This window comes from Mrakia frigida (genome assembly GCF_051309035.1).
Source record: "Mrakia frigida strain ATCC 22029 unplaced genomic scaffold BDY24scaffold_6, whole genome shotgun sequence".
Classification (NCBI taxonomy): domain Eukaryota; kingdom Fungi; phylum Basidiomycota; class Tremellomycetes; order Cystofilobasidiales; family Mrakiaceae; genus Mrakia; species Mrakia frigida.
The window spans coordinates 728,284-746,904 of record NW_027481275.1 but is presented as its reverse complement, the minus strand read 5'-3'; the positions used below and the strand labels follow the sequence as shown (position 1 = coordinate 746,904).

Genomic DNA, 18,621 nt, shown 5'->3' with positions numbered 1-18,621 from the left:
GGGAAGCTCGACGAGCGGGGAGCAGCAGAGGGTTTGGCTTCGACGCTCCCTGTCCAACTACTCTTCCTTCCTTCAACGACGACTCTCTCAACTCTCAACCTTTCCGTCTTCCCCTCTCTTTCTCGTTTACGAAGTAGCTAGAGGCTTGCTTTCAAGGTATGTCGACGAGTTTCGAGCTGTAGGCTTGAGGGGACGAAGGGAGAGAAGGGAGGAGGAGGTGGACGAGATGGAGTCTGTCGACGGATAGGGACAGAGCAGTCCTCGAGGAAGAGAGCTCGTTCTCTTCCTTTTACTCGGTCGAGCGAGCTGGAAAGCATGTATAGAGGTCAAGGAGACTGACTCGTATCCTCTCGACCTTTTAACCTTGCTCTTTTATAGGAATCGAATCGCCAGGAAGCTCTTTCGTCCACCGCTCGCACCTCGTCCTCCCTCCCTCCTCGACCCCTTCCTTCCTTCTCCCCTCCTCTGCTTCGTCCAACCTCTGCTCTATCGGTCGAATCGAATCGACAGCAACCACTCCTTCATTTCCACCTTCATCCTCGTCCGCTTCAACCGACACGAATGAGTCCTCCTATCCCTCCCACGTTGATGCATCGCCGGAAATCGTCAGCTTCAAAGGACAAGGCTCCCCTCCCTTCGACCTCTGCCGTCCCAGGACTAGGAATATCCGAAGAAGATCACCAGCTGGAAGAGGACGACCGACACCACGATAGCGACCACGATCATCACAACCACAGCCACGACGACCACGACCATGATCACTCTCCTTCTCCTCCTACACCATCCTCGAACGAAGAGAGCAACGACTTCCTAGGTCCCTCTCCAAGATCGCCTCCCCTCCCCTTACCTCCTACAACCCCAACCCGCCAGAACCACAGTCTCTTCCCCAGCTCTCCTCAACCCTCCAGATCACCTTACATCCCTCTTTACGCCGAACAGGAGGCGTCCTACCCAGAGGAGGAGGTCGGAAACTCATCCGAACTCCTCGACGACCTCCCTCCTCTCCCTTCAACTCCCTCGAAAGCCAGCTCGTCAACTTTCGCTTCCTCGTCTTCTTCGGAGTCAGCATCGAAACGACACGAGAGGATTCATTCGAGGAATCTGTCGGTTTTCTTCCCCAGACCTGGACAGGGAGGAGACGCAGAGAGAGGAGGAGGAGGGGAGGAGCTCGACGAGGCTCCAGTGACGGAGATTGGGGTCGGGAGGATGGCCGGTGGTCAGCCTAGGAACAACGGTGGGTTCAGGTTCGGAGAGAGAACGGAAGCGGGAGTGTTGACGGGTCCGTCTTCGAGAGGGAATGGAGCATCTGCAGGAGGAGAGCTGGAAGGAGTCGGAGGAGCGAAGGTGTCAGGGAGGAGAGGTCACCATGTGAGTTTCAGTCGTTCTCTTTCTGCCCTTAGCATGCAGTACCATCTTCTCGAAGGATATCCTAACCTTCCTCTCCCCTTCGTTCTCCTTTAGCACAAACACTCCCTCTCCCACAACTTCTTCTCCTTCATGGATCCAGGCCAAACCAACCCAGCTCTCTCGTCCTCCCAAACCGACCCTTTCCTCTCCTCCTCCTCAGCAACAGGAACCGGAACAGGCCAATGGTCTCCAACTTCGCCCTTTTCTCCGTCCCAATCCGATCCCAACTTCCCTGCCAACTCCTCCTACTACTTTCCCAAATCAGTTCAAAACGATGGAACCCTCACCTCGACCACCCAGCTTCCTTCGCCTTCATCGACGCGTCCGACCTCGCTGCTCGCCTCGTTAGCCCTCAGTTCGACGTATGTGAAGTCGATGGGGATGTTCGGAGTGCTGGAGTTCGCGTTGGGAGCGAGTTTGTGGGTCGATGGGCAGGCCGGAGGAAGTGTTTCGGTGACGGGGTTGGGATACCTGGTGGTGTTCGACTCGCTGGGTGTGCTGGGACTGGTGGGTGGGAAGGTGATGGAGGGGACGAAGGGCAGTGCAAGCTCGTATAGGTATCCGTTTGGGTGAGTCTTGCATCGCGTCTCTCTTCCTCTCGATTGCCTCTCGTCACCGCTCCGATTCCCCTTCGACGCGCCTGGCTGATGTTTCGTTTGTTCGTCTTGCTTCTGACTCTCAGGAACCATCGACTAGAATCTCTGATTCTCTTCGTACAGACTATCTTCCTGCTGTTCGCATCGGTCTACATCTGCAAGGAGTCGATCGAACACGTCCTTCTTCTTGGACATGACCACGACGACGATTTCTTTGAGTGAGCCTGCTCCTTCCTTCCCTTCTATTCCTGTGCTCTCTCCTTTCGCACTCGCACTAACCATCCTTCCTCTGCTCCCATTCTTCCTCAGGATGATCCTCCCAACAACTCTCCTCGCCGTCGCCTTCGTTCTCGCTCTCTTCTCCGCTCTCGTCTTCAAAAATCACGCCAAGCTCGTCGAAGGTTCGTTCTCCTCTAAGCTAGTGCATTCTTCGATTATGCATACTGACTTCGTTCGTTCACTTCGCTTGTTCTCGTCCTTCTTCAGCTGTCGGCGCTGAAATTCTCGGTCCAGATCGTCTCTCCGGCCGCTATCGATCCTGGTTGAAGTCGGACGTTCTAGTTCGACTCCTCAGCCTCATCAACAACCCTTTCTCCCTGGCCGTTCTCACCTGCACTGGAGCTTTACTCTTCGGTGGTATCTTCCTGCCCTCGTACGTCCTCCTGTCTCAATCTCGTCTTCGGTCGGACTTCGTTCGTTCATCGCTTCGCGTGCTCACCCAACTCCTCTTCTCTCTCACAGGGAATACTTCTCGAATCTTGACAAGGCCGTCGCTATCCTGGAAACCGTCCTCACCTTCATGATCTCCTATCCAGCGTCGGTCGCCTTCGGACGCGTCCTCCTCCAAACGGCTCCTCCGGAACGAGCCGTTCAGATGATCAACCTCACCAGGTCCCTTCGAGAGGTCGAGTCTCACCCTCTGGTAGTCTATCTTGCTGTGAGTCTCAACCTAAACACCACCACCCCAATCTAACTCGTCCTTGCTCTCCCTCCCGAACCTTCTTCTCCTCTCGAAACACTTGAGAAACTGACTTTCGACGATCCTTTCCCTTATCGTTGTTCTCCCTCAGCCTCCCCACGTCTGGCGTCTCCTGCATCACCAAGCTTCCACCGTCCTCCCCGTCCCCTCGAAAACGCTGCAACCGGATTTCGGAGGAAGGGTTCGACCTCAATCTCCCTCCGCCCTCCTCAACGCCGCCAACGCTGCTTCCCAGTCGTCGTCCTGCCTGCTGGTCGTTACGCTCGTCGTGCACGTTCGGCAAGATGCTAGTGATCAGAACCTGTTAGGTGCGTTGCTCCGTCTTCCTTCGATGCTTTAGAGACGAGAAGAACGAACGAACACGCGTCGTCTTTTTCGCTGACCTTCCTTCCTCTCTTTCTCCTTGCCACCAGACGTGACCAAGTTCGTGTACGATCGCTGTGCGCCAGCTGTCGGAGCTACTCGTCGAGGTCGAGGTAGCTACTCGGGGGAAAACAACGGAGGAGAGGGAGAGTTGACGGTCGAGGTGCGACGAGGAGTGCCGAGCTGGGAGCAACGCGGTGGAGCTTGATTCACGCTTTCGTAGGAGTATAGAGACGCCCCTCGTTCTTTTGATTCGATCTTATATACATCTTCTCGAGACTGGTTCTCTCTTCCAACTCTTTTTTTCTAGAATGAAAAAGAAAAAGGGAGGAGCCGCTGAGCCGAACCCTTCGTAATCGCCCTGAGCTCACTGCTCTCCTTTCCCTTTCTCCTCCCCACCCACATCGACCGCTTCCACCGAAAGCATGAGCAACCTCGACGACTACATCCGTAAACTCCCGACTGCGACTCAGGATATAGCTTGGGATCTCGCTTGGGTCGTTCAAGGGAGTGCAGATCAAGTTCGTGAGTCCCACGCTCCTCCTTCCCTCCTCTCCTCCTCCTCTTGACCATCTCTCTTCCTCGCCCTTCTCTTCTTCGACCGCTGATTCTTTTCGCTGGTTCTTTCTTTGTAGAGGAAGGTTGGTCTATCGCTAAGAACTACATCTTCTCCTCGGACGCTTCCAGCAACACCACCGTCGTCTCCTCGTCCTCGTCTTCCACCACGACCTTCTTCGGTCTCGGAGGAGGTTCATCCGCTCTCCCTCCTCCTCCTCCTCCTCCTCTCGTTCTTGCTCCGCCTTCGCACTCTCTCGCTTCTCTCGACGGCTGGAAGGATCTCTCTTCCTCCACCGATCGATTCCTTCGAGCTCATCCTTATGCGGTGGGAGGATCCGCTCTCGTCTTGACGGGAGCGACGGTTGCGTTCGTTGGACTCGGGAGCGAAGGGAGGAGAGTTCTTTGGAGGAGAGTCAAAGAGGGTGGAGAGGAGATGACTGGTAAGGTCGTACAGAGGAGGAGGGAGAGGGAGGAGGCAAGGACGGCGAAGGAGAGGTCAGTACAACACAAGGAGGAGACGATAAGGAGGGAACATCAGCTGACGTTCGTTCTCTTTCTCCCTTTTCCATTCTTCGTTGGTGGTTGGAATTCACAGACCCTTGAATCGAGATGGACATAGGATGGAGGTCGTTGGTGAGTAGGAGATCTGCCTCGATTCGTTCTTATCTCGAGAGAAAGCACGAGCTGATCACCATCCTTCCCCGGCTTCCTCCTGCTCTTCCTTCCCCTTCTTTTGCGTACAGTCCTCCTCGGAGCGGACGCTTCTCCTCTCGGGTTCCCTCTTGTTCTCTTCCTGTAAGTTTGGTTCCCTCGTTTTTCTCGACGCTTGAGCTGACCAGATCTTGGTTCGGTCTCCTTCCCTCCCTCGCAGCGAGAGCCAGGGCTTCATCGTGGTCGCTTCGGTCTCGACCATCCAAGCTGGGGCTGCTCTTGAGAAGCTGGCGAACGGGTTCGTTAGAGCTATCGTGCTTGATGCTAGCCAGGTAAGCACCCTTGTCCGACTTTCAATCGTTGAGGACGAGACGCTGATTCAAAGTTCTCGTCTTTCGTTTCAGGCGTCGTCGGTCGATCCTTTCCTCTCGTCCCTGAAAGGAGTCCTGACCCTCAAGTTCCCTATCAACTCAGCTGGTACGTCCACGCTCTTCAACCTTTCCTTGACCTCGAGCTGACTCTCTCTCTCCCTACTCCTCCAGGCGACCCTTACTCCTCCTCCTCCGCTCAAGTCCCCACCATCACCTCCGTCGTCTCCCTCCTCGCTCTCTCCTCTCCTCCTCCCTCCGACCTCACCAACGCTTCTCCTCTCAGCCTCCAAGCACCTCTCCTCACGCCTCTCGCCATCGTCACCAATCTCCTCCCGAAACTGTTCGAACCTCTCCCAACTGCCCTCATCCCTTCCCACCTCCGCTCCTCGACCTCCCTCAACAACTCCAAACTCGCCCTCGAGAGAACCACCTTCGCCATCTCCACCCTCATCAAGAAGATCGTCGTCCTCCTTCCAGCAACAGGATCCCTTTCAGGTCCAGGTCGCACCAGCTCCAAGGTCGCCAACGACGCCGTTCGAACGGCGTTCAGGACCCTCGCGTCCGAGATCGAGACGGCTGCCAACAACACGTTCGATGGAGAGAGACCTTCGTTGGTCAAGGTTGAGATCGTCGACCTCGGGTTCATCTCGAACGTGAGGAACGAGGCGTTGAGCTTGAGTGTTGCGGGGTTGAAGGTGTTGGGAGGGAGGTTGGTTGGGTGGTTGAGGAGTTGGGTGGGAGGGAGGAGAGTCTGGAGTGGATTCGAGGTGTTGGAGAGGAGTGTGAGGAGGAGCTTGTTAGAGGGGAGTGCTGGGTTCGGGGTTGGAAGAGGAAGGGGAGCGTTTGGGACTTTGACGTTTGGGCTTTGGGGAGGGGTAGGAGGGAGGGAGAGGTATGGCAGGACGTTTGGGACGAGCAGAGTTGGAGCCGGATGTGAGTCGAGTCGCGTCTCTCTCTCGTTTCTCTGCGTCGGAACTGACCCTTTCTTTTCATTTTCCTTTCGATGCAGCTTGGACCTACGCCTTCCTTCCCTCCCTCATCCCCACCTCGGTCATGAACATCCTCCTCCGACGAGCTTCGCCTACGACCACTCCTCGACCTCTCCCTTCCGCCACCGCTGCCTCCTCCTCCGCTCGACGACCTCCCCAATCCGACGCCGCTCGAGCAGCAGGTCAAGCAGCAGCTCAACGTCAACAGACCGCTCCTCCTCCCGCCTCCGAGCCATCAGACGACGATGGACATCACACGTTGAGCGACACCGACTCCGTCCCTAGCTCGATGGAGGCTTCGACTTCGGGGTTGGGAGACAGCTGGGTTCACGACCCTACGGGAAGGAACGGAGCTGGGGGAGGAGAGGTTCCTTTGGGAGAGAGTTGGGCGGATGGGACGTGGGGGAGGAACTGAGGAAAGGGTTGGGTTCGGAGGTCGTTTCGACATTTGGATGCTGGATGTTCCTCTCCTTTTCTCTTTGTGATTTCTTCTCGTATCACTGTAGATAGTCTGTCGACTCTTCCTTCACTTTTCTCTTGCTTTCTCGAGACCGATGTCAGGTCGCTTTGCTTCCTTTCTCTTTCTCGTCGTCACTTCTCGTTCGTTCATCTCTTCCCTCGTACTGCTACTTACTCCGTTTCGTTTCATCTCTCGCCTCGACTTTTTCCCGATCTCACACACTCTCTCGCTTTTGATGATGATGACTCTGTTTACGAACCCTCCTGGGCTGATGAGAAGCGAAGAACTCGCGTCGAGGGAGCACGCGTCGTGCGAATCCAATGCCAGCTTCGTGAAAGGGAATCATCCATCAGGCAGGAAATAGCAAGCGCAGACGTATTCCACCCGAGCCTCCGTTGAATCCAAACCAGCCCAACCTAGAGAAGAGTGGCTCCGAAAACGACGTATCTATCTAACTCGTGGTAGGTCGCAGGCTGGCGTCCCTTTCGTTTTCCCGAGATGGATCGAGACATCGAGAGCTGCTGATCCACTAACGATGTGAACCGAACAGATCAAAAGAAGTGAACCCTCGATTCAGTGAAAGTTTCGAGGAAGGAGCTCGAGATGAACGCGTGACAGTCCATTCGGATCGACTCGACTCGACTCGACGACAGCTAGTAGAGACGAGAAAGTCAGGTAGATGAGAGTGAGAGCCTAGTTCGGCCTCTTCCAGTCTTCGGGTCACATTCTGAGAAGGGAGAAGGAAGGAAGGGGAGGTGAGCTGAGGGAAAGGGAAAGAGAGAGACCAGCTAGAGGAAAGCGACGCGAATCGATCTGCAGTCCACAGGAATCACCAAGTCTTCCCCAAAACGTGCCGGCCTCTACATCAAGCAGCTCAAGCTTCTACCCACTCTCACCATCCTGTCATCGGAGCACTTTCTCCTCGTCTGGGTCAGGAAGAAAGGGAATCGGGATTTGACGACCGGAGCGACGGACTGTGAGAGCTGTTGACGAGAGTGACCGGAGCGACCAGACATAGAGAGATAGCGCGATAGCGAGGGAAGAAGAGTAGGAGCGATATGAGGTCCTGGTTGAAGAGTTGCTCGTTCGAAGAGAAGGCGGGAGGACGAGGGGAAAGGGAAAGCAATCAAAAGAGCGGTTGAATCGGAAATCGATACAGAGAGTGAAACAGAGCTATCAGTTCGTTCTCTATGCATTGAAGAACAGGCGAGATCGGAATAGAATAGGGAGAGGCATACGAGACGACGAAAGGAGCCCTTCAAGACGACCTCGAAGAGGAGCTGGTCTGAGAAGCGGTTGAGATTGTGACCTGTGCGATTGAGGGTTCCAAGATTTCGCAGGAGAGTGACCCGAGCCTGTCTCTGAGCTGTAGAGTTCAAAGAAGAAAGAGCTTTGGCAAATGTGAGGTCGAGGAGAGGTTGAGGGAGCGGAAAGGAGGTGGTCGAGTCGAAGCTCCTTTCCCGTTATTCGGACCAAACAGGTTGAGAATTTGACTTCAATGAGATCCTTTTACGTGCTGGCCAGGTCAATCTTCCTGTCTTGCAGTTCTGAGGTTGAGGGCGTTGAAGTTTTCCCAAAGCGGAAAGCGTTTGTTGGAGAGGAAGCTCGCTTCTCCTCGTTTCCTTCTTCCCTCCCAACGGTCAACTCAATGTCGGATCCCCAACCTTTCCCCGATCAGAGCACCACCGACGCTCTCTCTGCTCTCTCCGCTCTCGCTTCTCAGGCTTCTCTCCATCCAGCTTACGAGTTCTCGCCCAACCACGAACAAGGAGGAAATCAGAATCCGCTCCTCGAAGGTCACCCTCCTCCTCCTCCTCCTCCTCCCGCTTCCTCAGCAACCCACTTGGACCATCACAACGAAGACGTAGAAGGAGGATGGGATCCAGCACAGGAGCAGACGTTTGCGGACATGGTAGCTGAGAATGAAGCTCACAGGGAGCAGGAGGCCTTGGAGGTGAGTTCTCAAAGGCGAAGGGGTTCGTTGGGATGGCGACCATCCTTGAACGCGACGTCGCGAAGGGCAGCGTTTTACGATTTGGAATCGCTCAGAAAGCTGAAGGAGGATAGAGAAGGGTCGAAGGGACATTCTCTCATCCCTCAATCTGCGGATGGCTCCTCGTGGAGGATGGATGGGACGGAAGAAGACGACCATCATCCTTCCCTACCCCTCGCGGACGAGCTCTCTCCCTCTGTTGAAGCAAACGTCTCCTCGTCCTTCCTCCCCGTCAAGTACTCATCCTCGATCTACTTCCTTCTTGCTTCCTCGATCTAGGCTGCTGCTCGATCTGGTAACGGCCTTCATATGGACGCTGCTGGTCACTCCGCTGAGCTCAACGAAGGAGAAGGCTCTCAAGCTCACAATCAGCTCCTCGCTGGAGAAGCCGTCGTTCAAGCGTGAGTGCTTTTCTGCCACAAACCAATCGAGACAGTTAGCTCACCATCTTCCTCCCATTGATATCCTTTCAGTATCCACGCTGCCTCTCAAGCTCAGGCTGCTCAAGAGGCCGCCGGAAACGCTTCAGGAGGAGGAATGGAGAACGACCAGATGGGTGGAGGTGGGATCGGAGGATCAGATTCTCAGTCTGGAGATAAGAAGCCAAAGAAGGTTCGAGCTTGTGAGTCTGTCCTACTCCTCTGTTACTCGCAGAGTTCCGGACGAAGCTCCAACCTGTCTTTCCCTCCCTCTCTCAGCTGGAACGACCGTCATCAACCCCTTCGCACATCAATGGCTCCTCGAGAACTACGTCCCGTCCCCTCAAACCACCATCCAGAGGACGTCCATGTACGCCAGCTACGTCTCAGTTTGCGAAGCGAGTGAGATCAAGGTCAGCTTCGTTCTCTTCTCCTTTCAGTCACGACGACTCGAAATCCACCGACTGACTCCGGTTCCTCTCTTGTAGCCCATCAACGCCGCTACCTTCGGAAAGTCTATTCGATCGACCTTCTCGAACGTCAGGACTCGAAGGCTTGGGAATCGCGGGAACAGCAGGTACAACTGTAGGTCGCGTCTCCGTCTTCTTTCTCGTCTCTCGAGCAGCAGGTCTGATCTCCGTCGTCTTTTTCTCCCGTCGTCCACCTAGACTGTGGACTCAAGGCTATCACTCAAGCTGAGCTCGATCGACTCGTTCAGTTCGGAAACGTCACGACCGAGAACGGTGCGATTTGCCCAACCAAAGTCAAGAGGAAGAAGCCCAATCCGACCGACGCTACCGACGTTTCGATGCACACCCACGCAGACGAGTACGACGAGAACGATGACGATGGATTCGACGAAGACGACGAGGATGAGGAGTTCGAAGACGATGAGGACGACCTCCTACCTGCTCGCCCATCCAACGGCTTCAACAATCGGTGAGCATGGAGGCGACTTCCTTCCTTCCTCACAACTTGCCGATGCTAACGCTCCTCTCTCTTTTGTGTATTCAGCCCAAGAGACTCATCGTCGAAACGACCTTCCGGAAAGAAGCCTACCACCGTTCACATCGTCGAATTCGAGCTCAACGGCCAATGGGTGCCTCACGTCTCCGATGGACACGACGGATACGTCCCCTCGGACTCGAAGGGAAACCCTCTCGTTCCTCTCCCTCACCCTCTCGGTTCGGACGTCGCTTCGAGTTCAGGAGTACCTCTCGCATCAGCACCAGCACCGTACGCAGCGGTTACGGAACCTTCGACAGCCTCGACTTCGAGCGTCGGTCGACCGAAACGAAACCGAAACTCTCTGGCTCCCGACATCGTCGCTTCGATGCTGGACGACTCGGACACTCCCTCGGCCACTCCGAAGGGAAAGAAGAGGGCTCTGTCCCGGGAGGGAGACGGAGAGTGGGCTGATAAGGGGAAGGTCGGGAAGAAGCCGAAGGTCGGTGGTCCTTCAGCGAAGTCGACGCCCAAGGGGAAGGGGAAGGCTGTCGTGAAGACTGTCGAGCCGAGAGCGGTAGATTCGGTATCTGTGGATCCGATGGTGCAGGGATTTGAGCAGCTGAGGGATGTCGTTCCAGCTCTGAGAGCCGTTTTGTGAGTCTCGTCGCGTCGCACCTGTTTCTTTCCCATCTTGCGCCCCTCCCCCTCCTTTTTCTTCTGCGAACACGTTCTCAATCGAGCTCAACTGACCACCTTCATCTTCGCTTCCTCTACCAGCCGTACCACTACTCCTCTCACGCAGGCGATGGACACCCCCGACGCCGCTTCCGGACTCATCGACGGCGTGGTTCCCTTGACGAGCGTGAAGGAGGGCAAGGTCACCATCCTCGTCACTGCGAAGAAGTACATCGATCATCTCGAGAAGGAGAGGCAGAAGACGGAGAGGGCGAGAAGGGGATTGGAGGAGTTCATCAAGAAGATTGAGGGAGGCGTTGAGGCGTTGAGAGGGTGGAGAGAGGTGAGTTCAGTCTTCGTCTTCCCTCAAACGTTCGCTACGAACTCTGTCTGACAGTCTATCCCTGTTCCTCGATAAACAGTACTTCGACCGTTCCGAAAAGGCTCTCGCCGAAGAAGAACGAGCTCAACGCGCCATCGCCGCCGCCGCTGCTGTTCCTCCGCTTCTCCCGACCCTCCCTGATCTTCGAGAGCAGAACGCCATCGCTGGACCTTCCTCCCTCTCTGGATACGATCCCAACATCGATCCTTCCCTTCTCCACCCCGACCTCCAAGCCGAAACCTCCTCCTCCCATCACTTCTCCCACTCTTCCAGCTCCTACGACAACCTCCTCCTCCACGGCGACAACCATCACTTCGGGGGACAGCAACACTACGAGCAAGGTCCAGACCCAGCTACCTTCGACGCGTCGTCGTACGCTCTCGCCGCTCTCGCTCCCGCGTTGGCTCCCGCTCTCGCCGCCGCTCAGCAGCAGGGAGAGGACGTCTCAGAGTCAGAGGAGGTTCGAAAACTGGCGGAGACGAGACTCAAGAACAGGATCAAGCAGCAGCAGTACCGAGAGAAGCAGAAGTCGAAGATGCTGGTTCGTCTCGTTTCACCCTCTCTCCCCTGTCGGCCCTTCTCTCCCCTCTCCCGCGATCTTCCGTCCTCTGCTCTCCTCTTTCTCCTCTGCGTTCGACGAGAACTGATTCACCTTCGTTTACATCTTCATTCTTACCAGGAACTCGAGGAACAAATCCGTCAAATGAACCAACCTTCCTCGTCGTCGTCGACGTCTCAGCCCTCCCACTCCCTCGAACACCAACAGCAGCAGCAGCACGAAGCGAATCAGCTCGGACTCCAGGAGGATCCGAACCAAGCCCTCCACCTTCATCTCGGCCAGCAGTTCAAGCAGGAAGCTTTCCCCGCTGAGGAGCAGAACGAACAAGGTCGTCTCACCCTCCAAGACCTCCTCTCTCAACAGCAAGAACTTCAGCAGCAGCTTCATCAGGGAGAGGACCAGTTCTACGATCGACTGGATCAGGAGTTCGATCAGCTCAATCAGGACTAGAAGGAGTAGATTCATCGTAGAACGAGGGGACGGGTGGGTCGCGTCGTCGATTTGGGTTTTTGCGTTTGGTTCTCGGTTCCTTTTTGGTTCATCTCGTTTGTTTCGATCTCTCCTCCTCTTTCTTTCTCTGCTTGGGTTTTCTTACGCTTCTCTTGGTAGTGGAATCGAGCTGTACTACTAGTCGTTCTTGGGTTCGAAACGCATTCGAGATTCGTCGCAGTCTGTGGCCGTTCGTTCCCTCGCAAAGCTGCACCCTTTGAGGAGCTGCTGAAAAGACCAACATTTCCATCGAAGCTGGACTCGGATGAATGAATACCCATTTCGTGAAAATCTTCCGGGGAGAAAGCACCTGCCAGAGGCCAACAACGAGCGTCATGGAAGAAGCGAGCCTGCGCGAGCTCAACTTCTCTTCTCTCTTTCCTCTCCCCAACCGTCAACACAGAAGAATACCCGACCTTTCCTCTTCCCCTTCTCATCGTCACGGAAGAACCGGACCTCCCCTCTTCCCCTTCTCACCATGCTCCCCCTCTCCACTCCCGTTATCGCGGTCCATACTGCTCCTAGGATCGTGTCTACGTTCTTTACCCACTTCAGCGAGGCGCATTCTCGCCGTCGAGCTCACCGAAAGAAGGAGAAAGCGAAGGCGGCTCTCTTCAAGGATTCTGAAGATCAAGGCTTTCAAGGAAGCATCTACGAAGGGAAGCACGGGGACGGGGAAGAATGGGAGAAACCTGAGAAGGTGAGTAAAGATGGACGAGGATGACCCTTTCGAGCTCCTTCCAGCCCTGAAACGACGTTCGAGGAGCTGATACACATCTCTCTGGGGGCCTTTAGGAGCTCTCATATCGAGAAGGACTTCAAATCGTCAAGACGTTCCTCAAGACGGCGAAGTCTCACACCGTCGAGGAGTTGCAAGTGAGTTGAGCTCGCTCGTTTCCTTCCCTCCCTCCGACTCGAGCTCATCTCTCGTGAGTTGATCCAACCTTCCGTTTCGTTCTCACCCGAATCAAAGGCTTTCACTGCTATGCACGTCCCTTACCCTTCATGGGTGAGTTCTTTCGGTTCCTGTAGCAGGAACTGGCTTCGGACGGGGGCCGAAACGCGTCGATCTCATCGTTTCGCTCTCCTTCCCTCCCTCTGTTTAGATCCATCTCACCCACGTCACCATCCCAGATCTCTCCATTCTCAAAGCCGCAGATATCATCACCTCCCACTTCAACACTCATTACGGTCCTGATGGTCTCGCCGACATCGGAGGAGCTGAGTGGTGGAAGATCAGAGGAAGGTCGTTGGGTTCGTCTCTCGTCTCCCCTCCCTTTCCTCCTTTGGCGTCGTTCGAAAGGCTGACCATCGCACTCTTTGGTTATATATTGCGATTAGAGGGAGAGTGGATCGAGATGAAGAGAGACTTCTTGCGTCGAACGACTCTGAAGGTCTCGGAGGTCATCGAAGACGACTCAGAACTGAAGGAGGACGGAGGAGCTCAGCGAGCGAAGGAAAAGGGAGATCGAGTCATTCTCTACGTACACGGAGGTGCATACTTCTTCAGCTCTCTCGACACCCATCGATATCAAATCCAAAGACACGGTGAGTCTCGTTTTTGCTCCTTGTTTCGCGTCTCGTCTCGACGCGTCGTCCTGCCCTCCTTTCCCCTTCTTCCCCTTCGTTGACTTACCCCGTATCCTTGTCTTTTCACTCTTCCAGCTCGAAAGCTCGGAGGTCGTGCCTTCGCTCCCTCGTACAGATTGGCTCCTCAGTATCCCTTCGTTCGTTCATCCCCTCTCTCCTCGAGTTTCCCGTTCCTCTGCGACCCTCTCACTATCTTTCTTTCTTCCCCCGACAGCCGTGTGGACTTCAAGACGTTCTCGCTTCATATCTCTTCCTCCTCAACCCTCCCGAAGGATCATCTCAAGCAGCCATCCCGGCGTCGTCGATGTGAGTCCGTCGTCGAACTCCGTCCCTTCTGCTCGAGCTGACCTATCTTCTCTGCTTTCTTTCAGCGTCTTCTCCGGTGACTCTGCTGGTGCAGCTCTCCTTCTCTCCCTTCTCGTCGTCATTCGAGACTCTGGAGGAACCGTCCCGATGCCTGCTGGAGCTTGCTTGATCTCGCCGTGGGTCGATCTCACTCACTCGATGAAGTCGATCATGGGACCTGATGCAGGGGACTACGTGAGTGAACATGGAAAGAGAGCGCATTTCCGTCGCGTCGAAGGCTGGCTGACCTTTTCTCTTTTCTCTCCCCGCCAGATTCCCTCGGAGGGATTCCACTACGCGCCTTCTGCTGGTTGGCCTCCTATCAAAGGAGAAAGCATCGAGGTCACGATGAAGGACAAGGACGGGAAGGAGCATCAGAAGGTACTCGACGACCAGATTCAGCTCTACACCTCGAACAAGTTCGTTAGATCCTTTTTCTTCGTACCCGTTCGTCTCTCGCTTGATCGACTGAACCTTCGACATATCTCTCCCTATCAGTCTTCTTACCCATCCGCTCGTCTCGCCTATCAATCAAGGCTCTCTCGGAGGCCTCTGCCCTCTCATGATTGTTCGTGAGCTTCTCTTCTCGTCGCGGTTTTCTCTTCAAAACCTGACGCGTCCTCTTTCTTCCTTTTTCGTCCAGATGGGTGGCTCCTCCGAACTTCTTCGAGACGAGATGACCTTCGTCGCCCACAAGGCAGCTCACCCACAACGATATCCTCCCAGCTCAACGATTCTCGAGAAGTACCCAATCCAATCCGAGCTCATCGACGCATTTCCTCCGACCAAGGTTCATCTCCAGGTCAGTTTCGAAAAGAACGACGCGGCTCGAGACCGTTTCTTCAAGCGATCCCCCAAACTAACCGCTTCTTTTTTATCTTCTTCAGATGTACGACGGATGTGCTCACGTCACTCCTACGCTCAGCTTCACCAAACCTGCGAAGTGGATGTATAGAGCGGCTGCGAAGTTCGTTCCTCTTGACCTCGAGGACGGGATCGTTCGCCCTCGCTCTAATGACCACTCGCTTCACTTTCCTTTCTTCTTGCAGCTTCAACATCTGGGCTCTCACAACCGCTCAAATCATCGAGGAACGAGGAGGAGTCAAACCCCACCATCGTCATCACTCGTCTCAAAAATCCACCAAGACGAACGCGTCCGACTCCCCTTCCACCACTCGAAGCAACACCGGCTCTCTGCCCGACTCCCCTTCGACCTCCTACAACCCCAGCTCCTCCTTCACCCCAGCAACGACCGCTTCTCCCACGGCTTCAACTTCCGATCTCGGGAAAGGAGAAGGTCCAACCATCGCTCCCTCGATCTCGACGACCGTCCACGATCTCGCCAATGCTTTGGATGCCGTCTCGGACGCTGGGAGCGAGGACTCGTCGGACTCGGACTTCGACTCGGACGACCCTCCTTTCCCTGAGTCGGAACTCGTCACGGTTACTGGAACGGAGAAGAAGTTCGTCCAATCGATGATTCGAGAACGAGTCAGCATCCGCGGAAGGATTCGACCATTCGAACCCGTGGAGGAGTGCGATACCTTCGTTGGATTGGATCTCGAACAGGTGGGATCGGTGCATGGAGACGGACCGATCGTGGGATGGTTGAAGGCGAGAGAAGAGTGGTGAGCTTTTGTTTCTCGCCGTCTTCAATCTTTCATTCGACGCGGCCGAAAACTGACTCCAACCCTTTGGCTCCTCCCCTTTCCCTTTCCTTCCTTTTCCAGGGATATCAAATTCTCCAAATCCCTCGCCAAACACCGAGCCTTCAAAACCTCCGACCGAGCTCTCGCTTCCAAATCCGGCTACCTCACAGGCGCTCTTCACAACGAATCCCCTCCTCTCTGCTCCATCGCCTCGTTCCACGACCAAGAGGCAGCTCGACTCTACGGCAAATCCGTCGACGAGGTCGGACGACGAGGACAGTCCGTGTCCGGCCTCCTTGGAGCCTGGATGAAGGCCGGTCAGAAGGAGGAGGAGACTCGAAGCTCGTCGGCGGAGATTCGAAAGATGGAGGAGCAGCTCGAGAGCGTCGGGATCTCGCAGGATGCTCAGAGGGTGATTGGGGACAAGAACGAGGAGGGAGTGGTAAAGCATTTAGTGAAGGAAGGAGTGGAGGTGAAGGGGGAGGTGGATCCTGGGCTGGGGACGGAGGAGGTGACGAGGAAGAGTTTCGAGGAACAGGTCGATAAGGAGGTGGAGACGGGGACAGCGAGTACGAGGAAGTCGGTGGATGTGAAGGGAGCTGTGGTTGGGAAGAGAGACTGAGTGGCAGCGTGGTCGTTAGCTTAACTAGATGCGTTGTTGTGTGATTCTTTTTGGTTTCGAGCTCGATTTACATGCCCCGCTCTCTCTCTCGTTCATTATTTCTCTTCTCATCAAAGATCACGTAAAACAGTCCCGGTCATTAATGAGTAGCAAGAAAAAAAAGCGAGGGAGAGGGTAAGGTGGACGTTTCGGAAGTCATAATAGGAGAAAGGGAGAGAATGAAGAAAGAAGAACGACGCGACCAGGCGAGACGACTATGCTTATCTACGCTGAGCCCGAAAGTCCTCAGCAGTGAGATCCTTGAGAGGATCCTTGTCGATTGTGAGAAGCACCGAATCTAAGGGACGAAGAATGAAAAGAGAGAGGGACGGTCAACTAAAACTCGACGCGTCGTTCTCGTCGTCGAAGAAAGAGAGATGCTCACCTTCCCCAGAAGAACTCTCCGATGGCAAGTCCGACGACGACGCTGAGCAAGAACCAGACGTTGAAGCTCCTACAAAGTCGTTCCAGCGAAAAGTTGGAAGTCAGCTTCGTCTCCTCTCTTCCTCCCCTTCGCCCTCGTTGCCGTACGACGACGAGAACTCACATGACGCTCAACATCAACACCAATCCCAAGCCCGACTGGATGGCCTGAAGCCCAGCTCTCACAGCATCCCTTCCGAGCTTTCGAGGTTGAACCCACGAAGCGGGAGGCCCTCTTCCGGGGAGGAGATCTCGCATTCGAGGCGAAACGACCAGCGCCTCGTCATTCTTGGGGTTGTTGAGAGGGATGGTAGGCATGGAGGAGGAGGAGGAGACGTTGTAGGTGGAGGAGGAAGGGTTGAGGTGGGGTTGAGCTCTTCGAACGGAAGGAAGGGAACAGGAGTAGGAGTCAGTCAAAAGCCGGACGCGGGAGGGACGACGACAGAGACGAGGAGGGAGGGAGATACGCACTGGAACGACCACTTTGCTTCGGCTGCAGCTCGAACGGCGTTGATCTGAGTGTGAAGACAAGGGAAACTGTCAGACAAAGCAACGAGGGAGGGAAGGCCAGGAAGACGGAGGCGGAGAGTGAAAAGGGGGAAACTCTCTAACAGCTCGATCCACGATCCCAAGAACGACGAGAACGATGCAGGCAGCAGCGAAGGATCCTGCAGAGACAGGAGTCCACGATTCGAAGAGGAGGGTGTCTCCTCGAGTGAAGTGGAACCACCTAAGCGAGGGAGGAAGGAAGAAGGGAACGAGAGGTCAGCTCGAAGTTTGGTTCTCGGAGAGCGACGATCGTAAGAAGGCGAAAGCGAGCGAAGGACATAGACTCGCATCTTCATCATCCCCATAGTCTCACCAGATCCGTCGTCCTTTCCAGGCATGGTGGAGTGGTCTTCATTTCCGTGAGCCGAGACGAGAGCGGCGAGGGAGAGGAGGAGGGAGACGTAGAGGAGGAGGGAGGAGTGGAAGGCCATGCTGAAGAGATTACGCTGGTAAAAAGGTACTGAACGATTCCTAAGGGAGTGGTGAAGGTGGCGGTTGGAAGCGAAGGATCGTCAAAGCGGCAAAGAAGTGAAATAGCGGCTGGAGGGGGAGACAAGAGACGGAGCGCGACGCGACGGCCTCGTTCTCCCTCCCTTCGCCTCCAAACGGATCCGGTCCTTCGAGAGCTTGAGCGTTCACATGCTTAGTAGCTTCTTCAGTGACTCTTGTCCCCGTGAGAGAAGCTGCTAGAGGTGGAGAGCTCCCCACTGCTGTATCGCCCTTGACAACGCGAAAGCTTGGACGAGAGCGAGGCCTTATTGAAGGAGAGCCCTTTGTGCGGAGAGGAAAGTTCCCTGGGAGAGGATGGGAGCGAGAGGTCCTTCCGTGTTCAAGTGAGATGAGAAGGCGAGAGAGGGTTTCGGGGAGAGAAGGGCCGTTGAGAAAGAGCGGGCGAGAGAAGAAGAGGGACAGAAAGGGAGGAGGGAGGAGGTCGGTTCGGGAGGTCGAGCTCGAAGGGAAGGCGCCTGGTAGAGTAGATGGACCGCGAGGACTGGTTTTAGGATTCAGAGGATGGTGGTTATAAAGCAACAGTTCGATGCTGGCTGTAGTTTTGAGGTCGACAAGAGGACGCAAACAAAGTCAGATCAAGAAGGAGGGAGAGAGGGAGGAAGTGCGAGCTCACATGAAGGTCTCGACTCGAGAGAGCGGCGGAGGCATGGACAGATCAAGCGGAGTTTCGAGAATCTGCCTTCAAGGAATCATCTGCATTCTTGATTGGTACCGAGATCCTCTCGTGAGACGGAAAGGGCAAGAAGAGGAGGTCGTGGGCAGAGGGGAAGAGGCGGGAGCAGAGCGAAAGCTGGAAATGAGCTTCGAACTCTTCCCTCCCTCCACCTGCATTATGCTCCCTCCTCCACCTCCTTCGAAACCCGCCAAAGTACCTCAAACTTCCACTCTCTTCAAGCATCACTGCTTCTGCTTGCGTCTTTCCAAGGAATCCAAGGAATCGTTCGACAAGGAGAGCTGGACGAACAAGGTGCTCGCAAACGGCGGGCAGGTGGCCTTGCCGCCCGTTTTCTCCCCAAAGACCTCGACCTTCCTCGTCACAGATGTCGACTATCCTC

The 18,621-nt window shown here is 55.2% G+C and overlaps 5 protein-coding genes across 5 annotated transcripts; 4 read left to right on the top strand and 1 right to left on the bottom strand.

Annotated features, from left to right (window-relative positions):
* The first annotated feature begins 76 nt into the window (after positions 1-76).
* Positions 77-3,641, top strand: BDY24DRAFT_381008 (uncharacterized protein). Its single transcript, XM_076639269.1, has 9 exons — positions 77-156; positions 379-1,368; positions 1,462-1,976; positions 2,090-2,221; positions 2,313-2,404; positions 2,490-2,655; positions 2,745-2,940; positions 3,074-3,290; positions 3,396-3,641. The coding sequence occupies exons 2-9, from the start codon at positions 562-564 to the stop codon at positions 3,551-3,553; spliced, it is 2,283 nt and encodes a 760-aa protein (XP_076499264.1). The 5' UTR covers positions 77-156; positions 379-561; the 3' UTR covers positions 3,554-3,641.
* A 95-nt stretch (positions 3,642-3,736) lies between these two features.
* BDY24DRAFT_254600 (uncharacterized protein) lies at positions 3,737-6,636 on the top strand. Its single transcript, XM_076636809.1, has 7 exons — positions 3,737-3,870; positions 3,981-4,398; positions 4,499-4,536; positions 4,647-4,698; positions 4,775-4,886; positions 4,959-5,031; positions 5,935-6,636. The coding sequence occupies exons 1-7, from the start codon at positions 3,771-3,773 to the stop codon at positions 6,327-6,329; spliced, it is 1,188 nt and encodes a 395-aa protein (XP_076499263.1). The 5' UTR covers positions 3,737-3,770; the 3' UTR covers positions 6,330-6,636.
* Positions 6,637-8,011: 1,375 nt separating this feature from the next.
* Positions 8,012-12,106, top strand: BDY24DRAFT_381003 (uncharacterized protein). Its single transcript, XM_076639268.1, has 9 exons — positions 8,012-8,328; positions 8,647-8,768; positions 8,841-8,989; positions 9,066-9,199; positions 9,275-9,371; positions 9,455-9,725; positions 9,801-10,388; positions 10,512-10,752; positions 10,832-12,106. The coding sequence occupies exons 1-9, from the start codon at positions 8,023-8,025 to the stop codon at positions 11,798-11,800; spliced, it is 2,877 nt and encodes a 958-aa protein (XP_076499262.1). The 5' UTR covers positions 8,012-8,022; the 3' UTR covers positions 11,801-12,106.
* A 64-nt stretch (positions 12,107-12,170) lies between these two features.
* On the top strand, positions 12,171-16,143 carry BDY24DRAFT_380998 (uncharacterized protein). The gene is made up of 14 exons (XM_076639267.1): positions 12,171-12,539; positions 12,635-12,715; positions 12,813-12,848; positions 12,946-13,093; positions 13,181-13,387; positions 13,505-13,566; positions 13,644-13,735; positions 13,801-13,969; positions 14,048-14,193; positions 14,273-14,342; positions 14,418-14,576; positions 14,662-14,741; positions 14,824-15,402; positions 15,505-16,143. Exons 1-14 carry the CDS (start codon positions 12,318-12,320, stop codon positions 16,043-16,045), a joined length of 2,592 nt encoding a protein of 863 aa, XP_076499261.1. The 5' UTR covers positions 12,171-12,317; the 3' UTR covers positions 16,046-16,143.
* Positions 16,144-16,174: 31 nt separating this feature from the next.
* On the bottom strand, positions 16,175-17,595 carry BDY24DRAFT_380994 (copper transporter family protein). Its single transcript, XM_076639266.1, has 6 exons — positions 17,345-17,595; positions 17,120-17,237; positions 16,979-17,022; positions 16,632-16,883; positions 16,470-16,538; positions 16,175-16,420 (listed from the first exon to the last, which is right to left on the bottom strand). The coding sequence occupies exons 1-6, from the start codon at positions 17,485-17,487 to the stop codon at positions 16,417-16,419; spliced, it is 630 nt and encodes a 209-aa protein (XP_076499260.1). The 5' UTR covers positions 17,488-17,595; the 3' UTR covers positions 16,175-16,416.
* Positions 17,596-18,621: the final 1,026 nt, after the last annotated feature.